At 29.5% G+C, this 23754-nt stretch overlaps 2 protein-coding genes across 4 annotated transcripts; both read left to right on the plus strand.

The window, feature by feature from the left end:
* The first annotated feature begins 6349 nt into the window (after positions 1 to 6349).
* On the plus strand, positions 6350 to 10715 carry LOC105140987 (WAT1-related protein At5g64700-like). 2 transcript variants are annotated; one of them, XM_011048041.1, is made up of 7 exons: positions 6350 to 6743; positions 6873 to 6935; positions 7148 to 7264; positions 8353 to 8596; positions 8999 to 9157; positions 9670 to 9821; positions 10354 to 10715. In XM_011048041.1, the coding sequence occupies exons 1-7, from the start codon at positions 6571 to 6573 to the stop codon at positions 10520 to 10522; spliced, it is 1077 nt and encodes a 358-aa protein (XP_011046343.1). In that variant the 5' UTR covers positions 6350 to 6570; the 3' UTR covers positions 10523 to 10715. The 2 variants fall into 2 exon arrangements, with proteins under 2 accessions (XP_011046343.1, XP_011046344.1); XM_011048042.1 differs by having other exon boundaries at positions 10383 to 10475.
* Positions 10716 to 16915: 6200 nt separating this feature from the next.
* LOC105140988 (WAT1-related protein At5g64700-like) lies at positions 16916 to 21194 on the plus strand. Of its 2 annotated transcripts, none has more exons than XM_011048043.1 (7): positions 16916 to 17192; positions 17322 to 17384; positions 17597 to 17713; positions 18816 to 19059; positions 19462 to 19620; positions 20133 to 20284; positions 20833 to 21194. In XM_011048043.1, exons 1-7 carry the CDS (start codon positions 17020 to 17022, stop codon positions 20999 to 21001), a joined length of 1077 nt encoding a protein of 358 aa, XP_011046345.1. In that variant the 5' UTR covers positions 16916 to 17019; the 3' UTR covers positions 21002 to 21194. The 2 variants fall into 2 exon arrangements, with proteins under 2 accessions (XP_011046345.1, XP_011046346.1); XM_011048044.1 differs by having other exon boundaries at positions 20862 to 20954.
* The last annotated feature ends 2560 nt before the right edge of the window (positions 21195 to 23754 follow it).

A 23754-nucleotide genomic window follows, 5' to 3' on the forward strand; every position in this document is an offset into this window, starting at 1 on the left:
AGGAGAATTTTTACAAAAATAATTCTTAAAGAGAGAAATAGAGAAAAGAAAACCTAAACTTAATTTTTTCTCCTAGTTGAAAAAAAAATTCGCCATCCCATCTTTTTAAATTTTTTCTCTCCAAATCAGCCACCAACGCCCCCTAGCTTTTGGAGATTTTTGATCGCATAATCCCCTAAGCCTCCAACAGCCATCACAGATCTTCCCTCTCATTGCCTCCACAACACAGATTTCCCCTCAATTGGCTAAAAAGCACATCAACCCCTTTGCCTTTCCATCTTCTCCTAAGCCGCCACAACCCCTCAGCTACAATCTCCCTCTCCCCATTTCTCCCAAAGTTGATCCACTCACTCTCCTTTCTTCTCCGCTGCCAACAACAGCACATGACGAAGAAGACGAAGAACTAAGAAGGGAGGCCGAAGGGCCGAAGAGGGAGACTTGAAAGGCACGTCGATCTCCCAACCATGGGAGCTGTGGACGACACCGCCGGTGTAGAAATGAAGGAGGAAGAAGGAAGTTGTCAATCCTGCCGTCCATAAGCTTGGCCTATCATCGACGGCGCTTGTAACGCCCAGCTCCAGATCCGGTAGATTTGAAAAAAGAGGAGAAAAACAAATCTAAAAATAAAGAAAAACAACTAAAATTAACTAGCTTTTATGATTTGATTTTTCTTTGCAGGTCACCACTGGTGGAAAAGGGAGTAAAGGTCCAAGGTCCGGCCATTTCTAGGCATTTAACAGTGGTGGTGCATGACCCACGCGCCACCAGTGATGGCAGCGCATGGAGAAGACGCGCTGCTACTGTTCCTATTATTCCAGAAGGCTTCCCTACAGTTTCTGTATTTTTTGGGGTTGTGTTATGTAATTTTTGAATTGTTAAGGTCTTGTTTGGGTAATTTTAATTTTTGTTATTTGGTAACATGTAAATAATGATGTGTAAAAAGTGATAGTGTGTTGTTTGTATTTTTTTTTATAAAATCAAAAGGATAAAAACTTTAATTTAATATAGTCAAGTATCTAAAGGATAAATAAAATCAAGTTGTATTTTCCGTGAAAATATAAGAACATGTTTCTATATATTGTTTTGGATTTAATAACTGATTTATTAAAGCCTTAAGAATTTGACTAGCATGTGGGTTGTTGACTTTAATTTCGATTAAGGGTGATGGTTCTTTTTGTTTTTACAAAGAAAAATATCATATATATATATATATATATATATATATATATATATATATATCAAAACATGGATAAAAAATAGGGTAGCAACAAATAGAATGATATAAAGTAGGATCTAACAAATATAAACCATCAGAAGAAGAATACATTGTTTTAACATCAATAAGAGTATATACAATCTTATTATTAGTAAGTGAGGCCACTTAAGAATATCTACAACATATTTTGACTGAGAAAGAAGGTAACCTTTAGGTGAGTAAGTTATCTCAATACCTAGAAAATGTTATAGATAACCCAAATCTTTCATTTCAAACTATTTAGCTAACTCTGTCTTTAAAATTAAAATACTATCAATGTTATCACTAATAATAATCATACTATTAACATATAAAGATAAAATGACATGATATGCATTAGTGCACTTAACAAAGATAGTAAAATCATGACTACTAGAAACAAATCTAAAAGAAGAGATCTCAATAAAAAAATTTTCAAACTAAGTATGAGATGTTTGTTTAAGACCATATAGAACTTTTTTGAGCTTACAAATATAAATGGAGTCATGTGAAACACTATAAAAGGATGCCATATAAACTTCTTCTTAAAGATCTCCATTCAAGAAGACATGTTTAATATCAAGTTAAGAGATATGTTATTGACGAACTAAAGCTACTGCAATAAGAGTATGAATAATAGTTATTTTTGTAACAGGGACAAATATCTCCTCATAATTCATACCATACTATTAAAAGTATTCTTTTACAACTAACCTACCTTTGTATCGCTCAATAAATCCAATAAAATTAGTCTTGATTTTATACACCCAATGAGAACCAACAACACTTTTACTAGAAGGTAGAGGAACCAAATCCCAAGTATTTATCTTATATAATGTAGAAAGTTTCTCATCCATAGCTTGCTGCAAAGAAAATCAAGAATTGTCTCTTTATAGGAAGAAGGTTCAAAAAGACAACAGATAAAAGCTAAAAAGAAAGTAAATAATAAAGAATAATAATAATAGGAATAATTTGATAACTTTATGGACTTACAAATGCGTATGAATTGACATAGAGGTAGATCTACAATCTCAGACAGAGTTGGAGGGTTTGTAAAGGAGAATGGAGTTTCAGGTATGCCAAAGAGTACTTAAGGTACTAGGAACCTGAAATGATAAACCATCAGAATTCTAAAAAAAAAAAAAGATATGTACAAATAAAATTAGATGTAATCAAGTTATGAGTAGTGGATGGAATAAAAAAGAAATGTATATGCTTGAGAAAGATAACATGACAAGACACATAAAAGTTCTTTGTTATTGAATCAAAATAACAACATTCCTTTTTACCTTCACCATAACCAAAAAAGACGTAAATAACAGATCGAGAGGATAACTTATTATATTCTACATGAGGATGAAGAATGAAATAAATGCAATAAAAAATTAGAAAGGAGGAATAATCAGGGGTATACTCCTATAAGTTTTTAAAAGGAGAAAAACCTAAAATATAAAAAGATGAAATTGTATTAATCAAACTTATAGCAGTAAAGACAACTTCTTTCTAAAACTCATTAGGAACAGAAGCAAACAATAATAGAGAAATAACATGTTTCGACTGTTATAACCCATTTTGGGTTATTCTTTAAATTCATATTTTTTCTTTCCAAAATAAAGATAAAGAAATAAAATAAAGAAAGTAAGAAGACTAGTAACTTGGAAAAGCAGGCTAAGGAGGATTTCAAACATATAGAAAGATTAAGGTGCAATTTTGGATAAATTGGAAGTCTAATTATACCTTATTATACCCAAAATTGAAGAGACAATACTGATTCAAGGTAAAATTAAATCATTATTGGACGAATCTGCATAAAAATTAAGTTAGGGGATACAATTATATTTTTAATAGGCCAATTTGATTTAATCATGAGCCAAATTAAAGTTTAATTATGTTTAAGAATCAATTTGGGCCTAATCAAAGGATTTAATTAGGTGCAAGGACATAATTATACTTTAAATAGGTCAAATTAATTTTATTAGGTGTTTAATTGGTAAAAAATTAAGTTTGGAAGCCCAATTTGAACTTAATTGAAAACATTGAAATTTTCTAAGAGATCAAATTTTTACAAAGTTAATTAATTCAAATCAGGGTAAAATTGTAAGAAAATCAAAATTTTGGGGTGAATTAAGGGCTAAATTGAAGAAATTTGTAACCAATGTCCAAAATAAAAAAAGGTGTTGAATTCTAAGGACTCAATCTGCTGAAATCAAGGGTAAAATTAATTTTTTTTGAAAGTTTAGTGGTCAATTACTAGTTAAATTGAAAAATTCAAGACTAAGGATCAAAATGAAAAAAAGAGAGATTTATAGAGATTAGATTGAAGTTCATCAGTTGTATAATTGTATAAAATTAAAACTTTGAAGCCAATTAAGGGTGTGATTAAGAGAAATCAGAAATCAAAAGACTAAAGTGGAAAAATACCAAAATGACACTATTTTGGAGTTGACCGTTCATGTTCTTTTCTAGAGAGGTTGCTTGAGTGATCTCATTCCCAAGGCATTTTATGCCAAATCCCCATACTAAATTGGATAAAACTTATACGAAAATGATCAATTGACATTTGGCTACATGCCGATGTAATCCTTTCTTACTAATGGACACTATAATGGCTGTGGTACCGCCTAAAAGTGGTCAACTTGACCAATTTTTTTCCTGCAACAAAACTAATAGCCTATGATAAATTCTTTGAACCAATGGTTATGATATTTCTGGGTTGAACCAAGAGTCAAGATTTGGCATGAGTAGAGACAAAACATCCCTCTTCCATCCCCTACAAATAGATGTGGATTTCATGATTCGAAAGAGGAGAAAATCAAGATCAAATTTTTTTTAAAAAAAATTTTCTCCTCCTAATTTTTTGCCACTTTTCTTTTTCTCCGTCTCCATCATTTCAACCACCAACCATCATCACCATAGACTTTCCCACCACCAGCTTCACCACAAGTCATTAACATAACAACTAGCCGACCATTTTATGTTAGAAGAAGACACCATAAAATTCTCTCTCTCTTCTATAAATTTCATCTCTTTCCTTCTTTAGAAATTGATGCCAGTCATCATTCTCTCCACCAGCCTCATGGCAGCCTCTTAACTAGGCCACCAACTGTATAACCCTAACATTAAGTAATCTTTATTTCCCTTTCTTCTCTTCATCTATTACCTATGGTGGAGTCATTGCTTACAAAACAATAATTTTTTCTGCATGCAGCGTGAAATATAATTCATGAGATCGCTGGGTTGGGTCAATGACCATATGGATCTCGGGCTGAACTTGTTTCAGCCTAACCCAAAACGTTAGGCCAATTTTAGCATAAAACAAGAAAGAAAAAAGAGGAGCCCAGATCTGTTGGGCCTCTAGTTAGCCTAATCTGACTAATCTAACCCTATTTGCCAGGCCAAGCCAAGCCCATATATTTATTATTATTAAAATATAAAAAATTCCAAAATTTATTTAAAAAAATTATGATTTTTTCACATGTTTTTCTATCAATTGTGCATAATATTATACTATATATTTATACTGAAAGATATAGATTTGGTATTAAAACACTTGGTTTTCTTCAAAATATTTTTCTAAGAAAATAAAAAAATCTCAAAATTTTTAAATTAATTTTCCCTTAAGAAAAATTAAAAAAATATTTTATTTTCATGGATATAGTCAAATCCTAAAAAGTTTTCCAAGTATGTTTCCATAAAAAAACAAAAACAAATGCATCTTTTTCATATTTTAATGAAAGCGAAAAAAAAGATACCATAACCAATATATTATTATTCATTAGGATTTAGCCAAAATGTAAAAAACCCTTTACTAATCAATTTGTTCATTTTATATTAGAGGTTGTAAGTAAACTTTAATATTTAGGAGTGTAAAACTATATAATAGAGTATACTCTTAGGCATTAGAGATACAAAGTTAAAAATAAATATGATACTAAAATTTAAATTTTAGAATGACTATAATTTCATCTAATAAAATAAAGATTCTGTCAGAATGAATATGATTTCACCCAATAAAATAAAGATTCTGTAAGAATGAAGATCTGTTTTAGATCTTGGAAGAAAACCAACATATAGAAATTTAATTTAGAAAAATAATTAAATAACAATACAACTTATTTTAAGTAAAGTGTATTGGGAGTAATATGTCTTTTTTTTATACAATCAGTTTTTTTTTCAGACTCTCACAAACTATAAATTTTCTAATAATTTTAATACTAAATGATAAATCTTAAAACTTAATCATAATTTTATAATTAAACTTAATACTATTTTTTTTTCCAACAACATACCTCTCAAAAACCTCACATCTTAAAATGCGTCAGCCGGCTTCGTCCTAGTGACAACAACCATATTTTCCTAATAACTCTTGTACTTTAAGAACTTTTATGATAGTACACCTCTTTAATTTTCTTATTTATTTTTCTTCTTAACTATTACAAACTAACAACTTATATATACCATGCACTTTTCTTGCACATTTTAAACCTAGCTGGGTTTTTCCTTATGATTTATATCTGTTGTTTATGCATCCCTTGTTTCGGGGGAAGAAGATGTTGAATCACGACGGATAACATTATATGGAGGAAATATATTTAATAACAATGTTTTTACATGCCTCAGGTTTTGTCTGCTGTTTTTTCTTTGTTTATGTTCTTCATTATATTATTACCATTATAATGGTCCCTAAGATTTAAAACTCACTTAAAACCCAATCCTTAAATCCAATATTAATGGTGGTGGTTGCTGTTTATATATATATGAAATGAAAAAAAAGGTTTTCTATTTTTATTTTCAAAAATTTAAAAATAAAAACAAAATTTGCAAAAACTTTTGTATTTCTTTATTTTCTGTGAAAACAAAACAAAGGAAAGTCCTTACCTCTTGGGAAAAAATACAAAGGCAGTGTGGATTAGAATTCCATTTTGGGAACGTATATACTCACATGACAAGAAACTAAATATGATAGTTGGATATACCACCAAAGTCCCTCTCATTGAAAAAGGGTTACAAATGAAAAATCAATCACTGCATGAGTAGTGAATAGAGACACCATTATCAGAAAACCTTTTGGTGGTCCCTTATTATAGTAGTAAAAGTAGCCTCCTATCTTGGTCACACACATCCCAATAGAAGAGGCCAGTAGTTTTCATTGGATATTCTCATCATTGCCCTTAGAATGTTGAACTTATATAAACCTTGGTGATCATAACCAAACATGTAAGCTAGCTTTCACCATATGTTTATTGTTTCTAGCTTTAAACATTACTGAAGCTCTAGCTACCGTAATCTTAGAAAAAAAACTTGTAGTTCTCATATATACCTATCTTGTTTGAGTAATGGGTGAAAAGAAGCCTTATTTGGCTGTGCTTTTAGTGCAATCAATCTATGGTGGTATGTTCATGCTATCCAAGGCTGCTTTCAATGGTGGTATGAACAACTATGTGTTTGTCTTCTATAGACAGGCAGCAGCAACTCTTTTCTTAGCCCCTTTTGCTTTCTATTTCGAATGGTATAATTCATTTCCAATCTCATGCTGTTTATCATTTTCTACCCTCCTGTATGAACTAATTCTGATCTTTATTAGCTAACCATAATGTTGAAATTAAGCTGACCCTTACTTTTCTCTTGAATTCTATAGGAAAAATAGACCAACCCTATCGTTCGTGACCTTCTGCAAAATTTTCTTCCTCTCTCTATTTGGGTACGTATTCAAATTCAATTTACAACTACTTTCTTCCTTCTCTAAGATACATGTACTGTCTTCATGCTATGTAGCATGAGCACGTGCATGATCTTTACTTTCTTCCGGCTAAAGAATTAAGAAAAAATAGATTCATTCTGAGTGTTTATGATCAACTAATTAGTTTCTATAGAGTCTGAGAATGCTCTTTAATTTTGTGGTTTCCATTTTAGGATTAGTTTGTCCTTGGATATATGTGGTATTGGCATCGTCTATGCATCTGCAACTTTGGCTGCTGCAATTTCAAACTGCATTCCTGTCGTCACTTTCTTCTTGGCGGTTCTACTTAGGTAATTGGCAATCTCCGTTATTAAGTACAAGCAAGTTGATGTTCAACACTAAAGTATTCGTAGTTTCGAGATGTTATTGCAAAAGCAAGAAGGGTAAGGCTCTAGGTATTGCGTCCCACCTTTGATGTTCACAACTGTCATATATATATATATATATTCCAAATACATCTACTAAAATTAAATATATTTTCACACAAAGATACCTCCTTAATAATATAGAATTTTTCTTGCGTTTGGAAGATTTATGATCTCCTAGTGCTTCCTCAAACAATTATTAGACTAGTCACATCATTGCTTCTCATGCATCTAAAATGAGCAATGACATCATCCCAATTTGGTTCGAGTTCATTGCTATGTTTTATTCGAATTTAGTTTTTGACGTTATCCCTACCACTGAACTTGAAGGGTATAAATCCTGTAGGAATACCTTACAATATATATTAAATAAATAATGGCTAATAATTAGTACAATATACTCTTTAAACTAATGGATATTATAAGCACCTTTTCATACGAATATATACAGTGGAATCTGATTCAAATGTTTGTTGATAAATTAGTGATTTGAACGATAATTAATAAAGTGATTTGATTCAAATGTTTCTTAAATTTGATTCAAAATCTTAAAGTGTTTCTTTGATCTTAACTTTATTTTTTTACGATATCAATTAATTATCAAAATTCATATATATATCTTTATTAATATGTTAATCATCAGCTATTCTCGTTAACTTTGCTTTTACCCATTTTAAATCTAGCATATTTATACTATAGCCCACCAATAAAAATAGCTTTAGTACTCATTTTCCCTCCCTTTAAAACTCAGGTAATCTCTTAAGAATCATTATTCATGAATTTTGGCAATTCGTTTCTACAATGAACACCTGATTAACAGGCTAACACCTAATTAATTATGGTGACCTTAAGGAACCTTAGACATTAACACACACACACACACACTATAGTTTAGAATTAACAAAAAATATAAATTACCATTTTATATATTTGTAAATTAATTGAAACGTTTTGTTTGTGATTAAAATTAAAGTTTCTTTGGATTAAACTTAACTATGAAATTTTGATTATAGAATGGAGGTGTTGAAATTGAGGTCAGTCTCAGGGATTGCGAAGATTGTTGGGATAATAGCATGTATTGCTGGTGCAATAACCCTTGCCTTATACAAGGGTCCCCACTTTAATCTTTTGTGTCTTCATCACCTCTTTGAGAGCCATGGAATTGTAAGTCATGTTCCTTCTAGCCAAACCAGGATAAAGGGTTGCTTCCTCTTGTTCGTGTCCAACACCTTATGGGGCTTATGGCTAGTGTTGCAGGTAGCTCTATCTAGTCTAGCCTCTTCTATCTGTCTATGATTCTATAATTGAATAACTATATTCTAACCCTTGTAAATTCTACAATGTTCTCCTTCAGTTCTTATGATTTAACCCTTTGTCATTAAAGGGGTATTTGTTTTTGTTGTTTAACATGTTTTTTCAAAGTATTTTTTTAATAATTTTAATATTAAAAATAACACAAATTTAACAAATACTATTTTAATATATTTTTAAATACCCTGCATTTATTAAAAACACATGAACATGAAGTATATAACACCAAGACCACCTTTTGAATTTCTGTTTATCAATGTTCTTGAACTTTCAGATATTTTTTCAGAATACTCTAACATGTATGAGGTTTTAGTAATGATGACCTAATTTGCTACTGTTTTGAGACAGGGACGGGTTCTGAAAGATTACCCATCAAAGCTTCTATTCATAACTCTTCAGTGCTTTCTAAGCACAATTCAATTATTTACCATTGCTATTGGCTTTGAAAGAGATCCTCGTGAGTGGGAGCTGGGCTGGAATGTTAGACTTCTTGCTGTGGCTTACTGTGTAAGTTCTCTTATCTATTCTTTATACTTCTTTGCCTCACATTATTAATTTAGTTTCCAAAATGACTTTTCATATTTTCTATAATATTATGAAACATTAATTCGTTGTTATTACGGCATAGTTATTAAATATAATTTACATATTAACTAGGGCAAATGCTTCGAGTGAATTAATTTAAATTAATTTAGATTATTTTTTTAAATAAAATAATATCATTTTAATTTTTTTTAAATCAATGAATTTTAATTAAATTAATCATGTTATAGATCGATATAAATTTTTTATCAAATTAATTTTTTTTTTATTGTTTATAAAATTTAGTCTAGTTCAAATTCCAAATCAACTCGCTAGGCTAAAATATAATGATCAAAAAGTTTAAATTTTTAACTGATTATCTCTATGTTATTGTTTAGCCATTTAGAAAAAAATATTTTTGAAGATCAAATATCATTATCCAAGCATGTCGTAGAAAATGCCTATATATTAATTCATATAATTTCCATTTGCGATAGGGAATTGTGGTGACTGGTGTTACATTCTACTTGCAAGCATGGATTATAGAGAAAAAAGGGCCAGTGTTTTTAGCCATGTCTACACCAGTCACTTTGGTCTTTACAATGTTCTTTTCTGCTATTCTACTATGCGAGATCATCACTTTGGGAAGGTACTTTAATTCTTTGTTCAAACCTTATGTAAGTCTTCCAAGTTATACACTAATTCTCAATTGGATTTCCATATGAATTTTGTTTCTCAGTTTGATCCTTGATATATTCAAAATTCTTAATTGGGTACTCTCATCTATATCTATTAATATGACATTTTCATTTTGTCTAGATTTTAAAATTTATGCATTCAATAGAAATTTTCTTGAAGAGAACTTGATGATTTCTGTTAAAAAGTTACTCTTTTTAGATGAGGAAATAAAATGAGATTTTACAATAAATTAAGGTCCCAATTGAGGAAACAAATAGCTTGAGAATCTAATTAAGAATTGGTGTATATATCGGTGGGGGATGCTAGAACATATATATATATATATATATATGCGCGCTTACCCATATCATTAATTTTTCAAGAAAAATAATTATTTATTTTGGGCTATAAAGGTATAAAATGAGTTGGGTTACGCTAATTTTTTAAATTTAATGATCATTATTTCATTGTTTAATTTCTTTTGTCCACTTCTTGTGCTGTAGTGTATTGGGTGGGCTCATGTTGGTCGCAGGTCTTTATAGTGTTTTATGGGGAAAAAGCAAAGAAGAGAAAATGAATGATGCGAAGTGTTTAAAGGCTGAAGTTGACAAAGAGCGCTCAGAGTTCAAACAAGTAGTGCCAGTGGAAACTAAGGGCCCATCTTTAGTTTAACATTCATGTTCTTGCTTTCCATGCTAGCACTAGTAACTACTGCCTTCAAGGGCATTAATTAACTTCCTAAGTAGACAGGAAGTCATTGCATGCTTTTTGGGGATTTCTACATGTAATATCCTTTTCTAAAAGAAGTGTGGCGACTGATTAATTTACACTTCAGTCACCATTATAGCACAAGGACTGTGTCAAAGTTGAATCCATGTTCATGAAAAAGGGAAAAAAATAGTTCCATCCCTCTTCATATTTTTCTTCACCTGGTAAATCCAACTGTTAGCAAATGTTAAGCTGAAGAAAATGATATAGCCGAAGGTAACACAAAGAGCTCCGGAGATAAAAAAAAAAAAATGAAAGAAAGAAAGAAAGAAAGGAAGAAGAATTTATAAGTATAGGAGATTACATCTTGATAGACTTGGTATTAATGTAAGTATGGGAGATTAAACTCAATCTACAAGAAGAAGAAGAAGAAGAAGAAGAAGAAGAAAGAGAGAAAGAATTTATAACCCTCGTTTTGTTATGTAGATTGAGTTTAATCTCCTATACTTACATTAATACCAAGTCTATCAAGATGTAACTACTTCACATGTACAACTCTACAATACCATATGAAAGGCAAGAACTCTCGAGTCTCACCTGCATATTATTGAATGAGAGTTACTTTACAATTTGGTGTATTTCAGATATAAGTGCTAACAAGTGCTAGAAGAACATCTCATTCTAAGGTTGACTTAAATCTCATAGATGGAATCTATACTTAGTTATAAAATTCAATAATTATCTACTATATAATCAAGCTATTAAATATAATAATTTCATATTATTTTATAATTCATTACTAAAATAAAAACTTAGCAATACTTGGTCAAATAATGATATAATCCATCTCCACCTAAAAGTTCAATTATTGGATGCCACTCTAAACATGGTTTTATATTCTTACTTGCCAAAAGCATCGAGGGATTGAAGAAAGCTACATCTAATGAACCTCCTTTAGCCACGCACCATGACATCTAAGTGATGTCCAGCCCAGATGCTAAAGCTCAATAAAAAAAACTTACATGTGTGGGGTTATTCATTCTCAATTTTATATGTTGTTTTTTCTTTTGTGTATTTATCAGAGGTAATATTGTTATCCAACATAATCTCATTATGGTCCAATTGGACATAATGTAAAAATATGGATAATAATTTCATACTATCATCAAGTAATCAACATCATAAAATCTAGTTGGATCAAGTTTTTCAATTGATCCACTTTGACCTCCGTTAAATTGAGCAAGAATTTTACTAATCAGGTTGATTTATTTTTTAAAATACATGATGTAAGTTATTTAACAAAAAATAAGCATATAAATCAATCATATATATATTATTTTCAAATATAGAAGAGATTTTGATAAGCCAAATCTTTCATTTCAAACTATTTAGCTAACTCTGTCTTTAAAATTAAAATACTATCAATGTTATCACAAATAATAATCATATTATTAACATATAAAGATAAAATGACATGATATGCATTAGTGCACTTAACAAAGACAGTAAAATCATGACTACTAGAAACAAATCTAAAAGAAGAGATCTCAATAAAAAAATTTTCAAACTAAGTATGAGATGTTTGTTTAAGACCATATAGAACTTTTTTGAGCTTACAAATATAAATGGAGCCATGTGAAACACTATAAAAGGATGCCATATAAACTTCTTCTTGAAGATCTCCATTCAAGAAGACATTTTTAATATCAAGTTAAGAGATATGTTATTGACGAACTAAAGCTACTGCAATAAGAGTATGAATAATAGTTATTTTTGTAACAGGGGCAAATATCTCCTCATAATTCATACCATACTATTAAAAGTATTCTTTTACAACTAACCTACCTTTGTATCGCTCAATAAATCCAATAAAATTAGTCTTGATTTTATACACCCAATGAGAACCAACAACACTTTTACTAGAAGGTAGAGGAACCAAATCCCAAGTATTTATCTTATATAATGTAGAAAGTTTCTCATCCATAGCTTGCTGCAAAGAAAATCAAGAATTGTCTCTTTATAGGAAGAAGGTTCAAAAAGACAACAGATAAAAGCTAAAAAGAAAGTAAATAATAAAGAATAATAATAATAGGAATAATTTGATAACTTTATGGACTTACAAATGCGTATGAATTGACATAGAGGTAGATCTACAATCTCAGACAGAGTTGGAGGGTTTGTAAAGGAGAATGGAGTTTCAGGTATGCCAAAGAGTACTTAAGGTACTAGGAACCTGAAATGATAAACCATCAGAATTCTAAAAAAAAAAAAAGATATGTACAAATAAAATTAGATGTAATCAAGTTATGAGTAGTGGATGGAATAAAAAAGAAATGTATATGCTTGAGAAAGATAACATGACAAGACACATAAAAGTTCTTTGTTATTGAATCAAAATAACAACATTCCTTTTTACCTTCACCATAACCAAAAAAGACGTAAATAACAGATCGAGAGGATAACTTATTATATTCTACATGAGGATGAAGAATGAAATAAATGCAATAAAAAATTAGAAAGGAGGAATAATCAGGGGTATACTCCTATAAGTTTTTAAAAGGAGAAAAACCTAAAATATAAAAAGATGAAATTGTATTAATCAAACTTATAGCAGTAAAGACAACTTCTTTCTAAAACTCATTAGGAACAGAAGCAAACAATAATAGAGAAATAACATGTTTCGACTGTTATAACCCATTTTGGGTTATTCTTTAAATTCATATTTTTTCTTTCCAAAATAAAGATAAAGAAATAAAATAAAGAAAGTAAGAAGACTAGTAACTTGGAAAAGCAGGCTAAGGAGGATTTCAAACATATAGAAAGATTAAGGTGCAATTTTGGATAAATTGGAAGTCTAATTATACCTTATTATACCCAAAATTGAAGAGACAATACTGATTCAAGGTAAAATTAAATCATTATTGGACGAATCTGCATAAAAATTAAGTTAGGGGATACAATTATATTTTTAATAGGCCAATTTGATTTAATCATGAGCCAAATTAAAGTTTAATTATGTTTAAGAATCAATTTGGGCCTAATTAAAGGATTTAATTAGGTGCAAGGACATAATTATACTTTAAATAGGTCAAATTAATTTTATTAGGTGTTTAATTGGTAAAAAATTAAGTTTGGAAGCCCAATTTGAACTTAATTGAAAACATTGAAATTTTCTAAGAGATCAAATTTTTACAAAGTTAATTAATTCAAATCAGGGTAAAATTGTAAGAAAATCAAAATTTTGGGGTGAATTAAGGGCTAAATTGAAGAAATTTGTAACCAATGTCCAAAATAAAAAAAGGTGTTGAATTCTAAGGACTCAATCAGCTGAAATCAAGGGTAAAATTAAATTTTTTTGAAAGTTTAGTGGTCAATTACTAGTTAAATTGAAAAATTCAAGACTAAGGATCAAAATGAAAAAAAGAGAGATTTATAGAGATTAGATTGAAGTTCATCAGTTGTATAATTGTATAAAATTAAAACTTTGAAGCCAATTAAGGGTGTGATTAAGAGAAATCAGAAATCAAAAGACTAAAGTGGAAAAATACCAAAATGACACTATTTTGGAGTTGACCGTTCATGTTCTTTTCTAGAGAGGTTGCTTGAGTGATCTCATTCCCAAGGCATTTTATGCCAAATCCCCATACTAAATTGGATAAAACTTATACGAAAATGATCAATTGACATTTGGCTACATGCCGATGTAATCCTTTCTTACTAATGGACACTATAATGGCTGTGGTACCGCCTAAAAGTGGTCAACTTGACCAATTTTTTTCCTGCAACAAAACTAATAGCCTATGATAAATTCTTTGAACCAATGGTTATGATATTTTTGGGTTGAACCAAGAGTCAAGATTTGGCATGAGTAGAGACAAAACATCCCTCTTCCATCCCCTACAAATAGATGTGGATTTCATGATTCGAAAGAGGAGAAAATCAAGATCAAATTTTTTTTAAAAAAAATTTTCTCCTCCTAATTTTTTGCCACTTTTCTTTTTCTCCGTCTCCATCATTTCAACCACCAACCATCATCACCATAGACTTTCCCACCACCAGCTTCACCACAAGTCATTAACATAACAACTAGCCGACCATTTTATGTTAGAAGAAGACACCATAAAATTCTCTCTCTTTTCTATAAATTTCATCTTTTTTCTTCTTTAGAAATTGATGCCAGTCATCATTCTCTCCACCAGCCTCATGACAGCCTCTTAACTAGGCCACCAACTGTATAACCCTAACATTAAGTAATCTTTATTTCCCTTTCTTCTCTTCATCTATTACCTATGGTGGAGTCATTGCTTACAAAACAATAATTTTTTCTGCATGCAGCGTGAAATATAATTCATGAGATCGCTGGGTTGGGTCAATGACCATATGGATCTCGGGCTGAACTTGTTTCAGCCTAACCCAAAACGTTAGGCCAATTTTAGCATAAAACAAGAAAGAAAAAAGAGGAGCCCAGATCTGTTGGGCCTCTAGTTAGCCTAATCTGACTAGTCTAACCCTATTTGCCAGGCCAAGCCAAGCCCATATATTTATTATTATTAAAATATAAAAAATTCCAAAATTTATATAAAAAAATTATGATTTTTTCGCATGTTTTTTTATCAATTGTGCATAATATTATACTGTATATTTATACTGAAAGATATAGATTTGGTATTAAAACACTTGGTTTTCTTCAAAATATTTTTCTAAGAAAATAAAAAAATCTCAAAATTTTTAAATTAATTTTCCCTTAAGAAAAATTAAAAAAATATTTTATTTTCATGGATATAGTCAAATCCTAAAAAGTTTTCCAAGTATGTTTCCATAAAAAAACAAAAACAAATGCATCTTTTTCATATTTTAATGAAAGCGAAAAAAAAGATACCATAACCAATATATTATTATTCATTAGGATTTAGCCAAAATGTAAAAAACCCTTTACTAATCAATTTGTTCATTTTATATTAGAGGTTGTAAGTAAACTTTAATATTTAGGAGTGTAAAACTATATAATAGAGTATACTCTTAGGTATTAGAGATACAAAGTTAAAAATAAATATGATGCTAAAATTTAAATTTTAGAATGACTATAATTTCATCCAATAAAATAAAGATTCTGTCAGAATGAATATGATTTCACCCAATAAAATAAAGATTCTGTAAGAATGAAGATCTGTTTTAGATCTTGGAAGAAAACCAACATATAGAAATTTAATTTAGAAAAATAATTAAATAACAATACAACTTATTTTAAGTAAAGTGTATTGGGAGTAATATGTCTTTTTTTTATACAATCAGTTTTTTTTTCAGACTCTCACAAACTATAAATTTTCTAATAATTTTAATACTAAATGATAAATCTTAAAACTTAATCATAATTTTATAATTAAACTTAATACTATTTTTTTTTCCAACAACATACCTCTCAAAAACCTCACATCTTAAAATGCGTCAGCCGGCTTCGTCCTAGTGACAACAACCATATTTTCCTAATAACTCTTGTACTTTAAGAACTTTTATGATAGTACACCTCTTTAATTTTCTTATTTATTTTTCTTCTTAACTATTACAAACTAACAACTTATATATACCATGCACTTTTCTTGCACATTTTAAACCTAGCTGGGTTTTTCCTTATGATTTATATCTGTTGTTTATGCATCCCTTGTTTCGGGGGAAGAAGATGTTGAATCACGACGGATAACATTATATGGAGGAAATATATTTAATAACAATGTTTTTACATGCCTCAGGTTTTGTCTGCTGTTTTTTCTTTGTTTATGTTCTTCATTATATTATTACCATTATAATGGTCCCTAAGATTTAAAACTCACTTAAAACCCAATCCTTAAATCCAATATTAATGGTGGTGGTTGCTGTTTATATATATATGAAATGAAAAAAAAGGTTTTCTATTTTTATTTTCAAAAATTTAAAAATAAAAACAAAATTTGCAAAAACTTTTGTATTTCTTTATTTTCTGTGAAAACAAAACAAAGGAAAGTCCTTACCTCTTGGGAAAAAATACAAAGGCAGTGTGGATTAGAATTCCATTTTGGGAACGTATATACTCACATGACAAGAAACTAAATATGATAGTTGGATATACCACCAAAGTCCCTCTCATTGAAAAAGGGTTACAAATGAAAAATCAATCACTGCATGAGTAGTGAATAGAGACACCATTATCAGAAAACCTTTTGGTGGTCCCTTATTATAGTAGTAAAAGTAGCCTCCTATCTTGGTCACACACATCCCAATAGAAGAGGCCAGTAGTTTTCATTGGATATTCTCATCATTGCCCTTAGAATGTTGAACTTATATAAACCTTGGTGATCATAACCAAACATAAGCTAGCTTTCACCATATGTTTATTGTTTCTAGCTTTAAACATTACTGAAGCTCTAGCTACCGTAATCTTAGAAAAAAAACTTGTAGTTCTCATATATACCTATCTTGTTTGAGTAATGGGTGAAAAGAAGCCTTATTTGGCTGTGCTTTTAGTGCAATCAATCTATGGTGGTATGTTCATGCTATCCAAGGCTGCTTTCAATGGTGGTATGAACAACTATGTGTTTGTCTTCTATAGACAGGCAGCAGCAACTCTTTTCTTAGCCCCTTTTGCTTTCTATTTCGAATGGTATAATTCATTTCCAATCTCATGCTGTTTATCATTTTTTACCCTCCTGTATGAACTAATTCTGATCTTTATTAGCTAACCATAATGTTGAAATTAAGCTGACCCTTACTTTTCTCTTGAATTCTATAGGAAAAATAGACCAACCCTATCGTTCGTGACCTTCTGCAAAATTTTCTTCCTCTCTCTATTTGGGTACGTATTCAAATTCAATTTACAACTACTTTCTTCCTTCTTTAAGATACATGTACTGTCTTCATGCTATGTAGCATGAGCACGTGCATGATCTTTACTTTCTTCCGGCTAAAGAATTAAGAAAAAATAGATTCATTCTGAGTGTTTATGATCAACTAATTAGTTTCTATAGAGTCTGAGAATGCTCTTTAATTTTGTGGTTTCCATTTTAGGATTAGTTTGTCCTTGGATATATGTGGTATTGGCATCGTCTATGCATCTGCAACTTTGGCTGCTGCAATTTCAAACTGCATTCCTGTCGTCACTTTCTTCTTGGCGGTTCTACTTAGGTAATTGGCAATCTCCGTTATTAAGTACAAGCAAGTTGATGTTCAACACTAAAGTATTCGTAGTTTCGAGATGTTATTGCAAAAGCAAGAAGGGTAAGGCTCTAGGTATTGCGTCCCACCTTTGATGTTCACAACTGTCATATATATATATATATATATATATATATATATTCCAAATACATCTACTAAAATTAAATATATTTTCACACAAAGATACCTCCTTAATAATATAGAATTTTTCTTGCGTTTGGAAGATTTATGATCTCCTAGTGCTTCCTCAAACAATTATTAGACTAGTCACATCATTGCTTCTCATGCATCTAAAATGAGCAATGACATCATCCCAATTTGGTTCGAGTTCATTGCTATGTTTTATTCGAATTTAGTTTTTGACGTTATCCCTACCACTGAACTTGAAGGGTATAAATCCTGTAGGAATACCTTACAATATATATTAAATAAATAATGGCTAATAATTAGTACAATATACTCTTTAAACTAATGGATATTATAAGCACCTTTTCATACGAATATATACAGTGGAATCTGATTCAAATGTTTGTTGATAAATTAGTGATTTGAACGATAATTAATAAAGTGATTTGATTCAAATGTTTCTTAAATTTGATTCAAAATCTTAAAGTGTTTCTTTGATCTTAACTTTATTTTTTTACGATATCAATTAATTATCAAAATTCATATATATATCTTTATTAATATGTTAATCATCAGCTATTCTCGTTAACTTTGCTTTTACCCATTTTAAATCTAGCATATTTATACTATAGCCCACCAATAAAAATAGCTTTAGTACTCATTTTCCCTCCCTTTAAAACTCAGGTAATCTCTTAAGAATCATTATTCATGAATTTTGGCAATTCGTTTCTACAATGAACACCTGATTAACAGGCTAACACCTAATTAATTATGGTGACCTTAAGGAACCTTAGACATTAACACACACACACACACACTATAGTTTAGAATTAACAAAAAATATAAATTACCATTTTATATATTTGTAAATTAATTGAAACGTTTTGTTTGTGATTAAAATTAAAGTTTCTTTGGATTAAACTTAACTATGAAATTTTGATTATAGAATGGAGGTGTTGAAATTGAGGTCAGTCTCAGGGATTGCGAAGATTGTTGGGATAATAGCATGTATTGCTGGTGCAATAACCCTTGCCTTATACAAGGGTCCCCACTTTAATCTTTTGTGTCTTCATCACCTCTTTGAGAGCCATGGAATTGTAAGTCATGTTCCTTCTAGCCAAACCAGGATAAAGGGTTGCTTCCTCTTGTTCGTGTCCAACACCTTATGGGGCTTATGGCTAGTGTTGCAGGTAGCTCTATCTAGTCTAGCCTCTTCTATCTGTCTATGATTCTATAATTGAATAACTATATTCTAACCCTTGTAAATTCTACAATGTTCTCCTTCAGTTCTTATGATTTAACCCTTTGTCATTAAAGGGGTATTTGTTTTTGTTGTTTAACATGTTTTTTCAAAGTATTTTTTTAATAATTTTAATATTAAAAATAACACAAATTTAACAAATACAATTTTAATATATTTTTAAATACCCTGCATTTATTAAAAACACATGAACATGAAGTATATAACACCAAGACCACCTTTTGAATTTCTGTTTATCAATGTTCTTGAACTTTCAGATATTTTTTCAGAATACTCTAACATGTATGAGGTTTTAGTAATGATGACCTAATTTGCTACTGTTTTGAGACAGGGACGGGTTCTGAAAGATTACCCATCAAAGCTTCTATTCATAACTCTTCAGTGCTTTCTAAGCACAATTCAATTATTTACCATTGCTATTGGCTTTGAAAGAGATCCTCGTGAGTGGGAGCTGGGCTGGAATGTTAGACTTCTTGCTGTGGCTTACTGTGTAAGTTCTCTTATCTATTCTTTATACTTCTTTGCCTCACATTATTAATTTAGTTTCCAAAATGACTTTTCATATTTTCTATAATATTATGAAACATTAATTCGTTGTTATTACGGCATAGTTATTAAATATAATTTACATATTAACTAGGGCAAATGCTTCGAGTGAATTAATTTAAATTAATTTAGATTATTTTTTTAAATAAAATAATATCATTTTAATTTTTTTTAAATCAATGAATTTTAATTAAATTAATCATGTTATAGATCGATATAAATTTTTTATCAAATTAATTTTTTTTTTATTGTTTATAAAATTTAGTCTAGTTCAAATTCCAAATCAACTCGCTAGGCTAAAATATAATGATCAAAAAGTTTAAATTTTTAACTGATTATCTCTATGTTATTGTTTAGCCATTTAGAAAAAAATATTTTTGAAGATCAAATATCATTATCCAAGCATGTCGTAGAAAATGCCTATATATTAATTCATATAATTTCCATTTGCGATAGGGAATTGTGGTGACTGGTGTTACATTCTACTTGCAAGCATGGATTATAGAGAAAAAAGGGCCAGTGTTTTTAGCCATGTCTACACCAGTCACTTTGGTCTTTACAATGTTCTTTTCTGCTATTCTACTATGCGAGATCATCACTTTGGGAAGGTACTTTAATTCTTTGTTCAAACCTTATGTAAGTCTTCCAAGTTATACACTAATTCTCAATTGGATTTCCATATGAATTTTGTTTCTCAGTTTGATCCTTGATATATTCAAAATTCTTAATTGGGTACTCTCATCTATATCTATTAATATGACATTTTCATTTTGTCTAGATTTTAAAATTTATGCATTCAATAGAAATTTTCTTGAAGAGAACTTGATGATTTCTGTTAAAAAGTTACTCTTTTTAGATGAGGAAATAAAATGAGATTTTACAATAAATTAAGGTCCCAATTGAGGAAACAAATAGCTTGAGAATCTAATTAAGAATTGGTGTATATATCGGTGGGGGATGCTAGAACATACATATATATATATATATATATATATATATGTATATGCGCGCTTACCCATATCATTAATTTTTCAAGAAAAATAATTATTTATTTTGGGCTATAAAGGTATAAAATGAGTTGGGTTACGCTAATTTTTTAAATTTAATGATCATTATTTCATTGTTTAATTTCTTTTGTCCACTTCTTGTGCTGTAGTGTATTGGGTGGGCTCATGTTGGTCGCAGGTCTTTATAGTGTTTTATGGGGAAAAAGCAAAGAAGAGAAAATGAATGATGCGAAGTGTTTAAAGGCTGAAGTTGACAAAGAGCGCTCAGAGTTCAAACAAGTAGTGCCAGTGGAAACTAAGGGCCCATCTTTAGTTTAACATTCATGTTCTTGCTTTCCATGCTAGCACTAGTGGCTACTGCCTTCAAGGGCATTAATTAACTTCCTAAGTAGACAGGAAGTCATTGCATGCTTTTTGGGGATTTCTACATGTAATATCCTTTTCTAAAAGAAGTGTGGCGACTGATTAATTTACACTTCAGTCACCATTATAGCACAAGGACTGTGTCAAAGTTGAATCCATGTTCATGAAAAAGGGAAAAAAATAGTTCCATCCCTCTTCATATTTTTCTTCACCTGGTAAATCCAACTGTTAGCAAATGTTAAGCTGAAGAAAATGATATAGCCGAAGGTAACACAAAGAGCTCCGGAGATAAAAAAAAAAAAATGAAAGAAAGAAAGAAAGAAAGGAAGAAGAATTTATAAGTATAGGAGATTACATCTTGATAGACTTGGTATTAATGTAAGTATGGGAGATTAAACTCAATCTACAAGAAGAAGAAGAAGAAGAAGAAGAAGAAGAAAGAAAGAAAGAATTTATAACCCTCGTTTTGTTATGTAGATTGAGTTTAATCTCCTATACTTACATTAATACCAAGTCTATCAAGATGTAACTACTTCACATGTACAACTCTACAATACCATATGAAAGGCAAGAACTCTCGAGTCTCACCTGCATATTATTGAATGAGAGTTACTTTACAATTTGGTGTATTTCAGATATAAGTGCTAACAAGTGCTAGAAGAACATCTCATTCTAAGGTTGACTTAAATCTCATAGATGGAATCTATACTTAGTTATAAAATTCAATAATTATCTACTATATAATCAAGCTATTAAATATAATAATTTCATATTATTTTATAATTCATTACTAAAATAAAAACTTAGCAATACTTGGTCAAATAATGATATAATCCATCTCCACCTAAAAGTTCAATTATTGGATGCCACTCTAAACATGGTTTTATATTCTTACTTGCCAAAAGCATCGAGGGATTGAAGAAAGCTACATCTAATGAACCTCCTTTAGCCACGCACCATGACATCTAAGTGATGTCCAGCCCAGATGCTAAAGCTCAATAAAAAAACTTACATGTGTGGGGTTACTCATTCTCAATTTTATATGTTGTTTTTTTTTTTGTGTATTTACCAGAGGTAATATTGTTATCCAACATAATCTCATTATGGTCCAATTGGACATAATGTAAAAATATGGATAATAATTTCATACTATCATCAAGTAATCAACATCATAAAATCTAGTTGGATCAAGTTTTTCAATTGATCCACTTTGACCTCCGTTAAATTGAGCAAGAATTTTACTAATCAGGTTGATTTATTTTTTAAAATACATTATGTAAGTTATTTAACAAAAAATAAGCACATAAATCAATAATATATATATTATTTTCAAATATAGAAGAGATTTTGATATGTATATATGGATTGTTAATTATATTTAATGAAATAAATATTTTTTAAGCACGTCTAGTATTATATTTTAAAATTGTTTTAAAAAAGGTTAATGGGTATTAATTAGTGCAAAAAGTATATATGTTTTTATTCCTTTTACATTATATTTCTTAATTTTTTAAAGCTTATTAAAACTTATTTTTATGAGTTTGGCATATCTAAAATATTTTATGAATTAATTCCTACAAAATAAAAATTTTGATTTTTTATTTATTTCAAACCTTATTTCCTGTGACGGATTTTTACGGAGTTATAACTTCAAAATAAAAATATAAGTTAAATAAAAGTTAAAGTATATATATAAATATTTCCAATAATATTGAGCATTCTACTATGATCAAAAGTATAATATAAAGATGGTAGACATTAGAATCCAAAAAAAATATAAATCAAATCTTTAACATTTCATGAATGAAGATTGTTATATATTCTTTCTAGTTTTTTTCAATCCATAATTATTGTTACTTACTAGAATAAGAAGTAAAGAAGTTAACTTGATTGTTGCAATTATTATTTTAATTTATTAGAGAGGAATAAACTAAGTTAAATTACCAAACTTTTAAACGATTGTTTAGAATAAGTTTTATAGACTTTTCTCCTAAGACTACTAACGAGTGAATTAAAATTCCTTTTCAATATTAAATTCGCTTGATGATAAGAAATTAATTAGAAAATTTTTCTAATTAATTTACTCATAATCTCCTCAATTCCTTTTAGTTTTAAGGGACATCAAATTTATTTGCTTAGATTAAAATGATATTTATTTTACTTCAATGATTAACAAATTTATAGGAATGAATGTCTAGATCTTTGAAATAAACTAATGACATATAAATTTATTAGTTTATTTTTATAAATTTATTTCTTAAATTTTTATTCAAATTCCCTATTTTTTTATTTTAGTATATTATAAAAAAATTAAATAAATTTTTTTTGGGTTCGACCTGATTTTTATAATTATATTATACATTTAATTTGTTTTTAAATTTAGAATTATATTTTGCTGGTTTTAATAATAGAGTATATGGTGTGTAATATTTGTTTGTACCATGTGAAATTTAAATTGATGTTTCTTTTGAGGGATTAATTTTTATTTTTTCTTAATCAAGCTGGCAACAAATGGAAAAGACCTTTCTTCCACTAAGATTTGACAGAATGTGGATAGGATGCTGGTGAAGATAATAAAAAGATTGAATTGGGAGAGGGTTATTAAAACTATCCATTCATTACCTATTGTCATCCTCATGTGAAAACATATGGCCTCTTGATTCGTTATCTTGGATGTGAGTAAGGTTCAACTTTATATAGCTTGAAAG

This window comes from Populus euphratica, unplaced genomic scaffold (genome assembly GCF_000495115.2).
Source record: "Populus euphratica unplaced genomic scaffold, PopEup_1.0 scaffold318.1, whole genome shotgun sequence".
Lineage (NCBI taxonomy): Eukaryota > Viridiplantae > Streptophyta > Magnoliopsida > Malpighiales > Salicaceae > Populus > Populus euphratica.

Coding starts and splice junctions, on each gene's coding strand:
- LOC105140988 (XM_011048043.1), top strand. CDS start 17,020: ATGGGTGAAAAGAAGCCTTATTTGGCTGTGCTTTTAGTGCAATCAATC. Junction 19,621..20,132: donor TTCTTGCTGTGGCTTACTGT/GTAAGTTCTCTT, acceptor CATTTGCGATAG/GGAATTGTGGTGACTGGTGT. Junction 20,285..20,832: donor GAGATCATCACTTTGGGAAG/GTACTTTAATTC, acceptor CTTGTGCTGTAG/TGTATTGGGTGGGCTCATGT.
- LOC105140987 (XM_011048041.1), top strand. CDS start 6,571: ATGGGTGAAAAGAAGCCTTATTTGGCTGTGCTTTTAGTGCAATCAATC. Junction 9,158..9,669: donor TTCTTGCTGTGGCTTACTGT/GTAAGTTCTCTT, acceptor CATTTGCGATAG/GGAATTGTGGTGACTGGTGT. Junction 9,822..10,353: donor GAGATCATCACTTTGGGAAG/GTACTTTAATTC, acceptor CTTGTGCTGTAG/TGTATTGGGTGGGCTCATGT.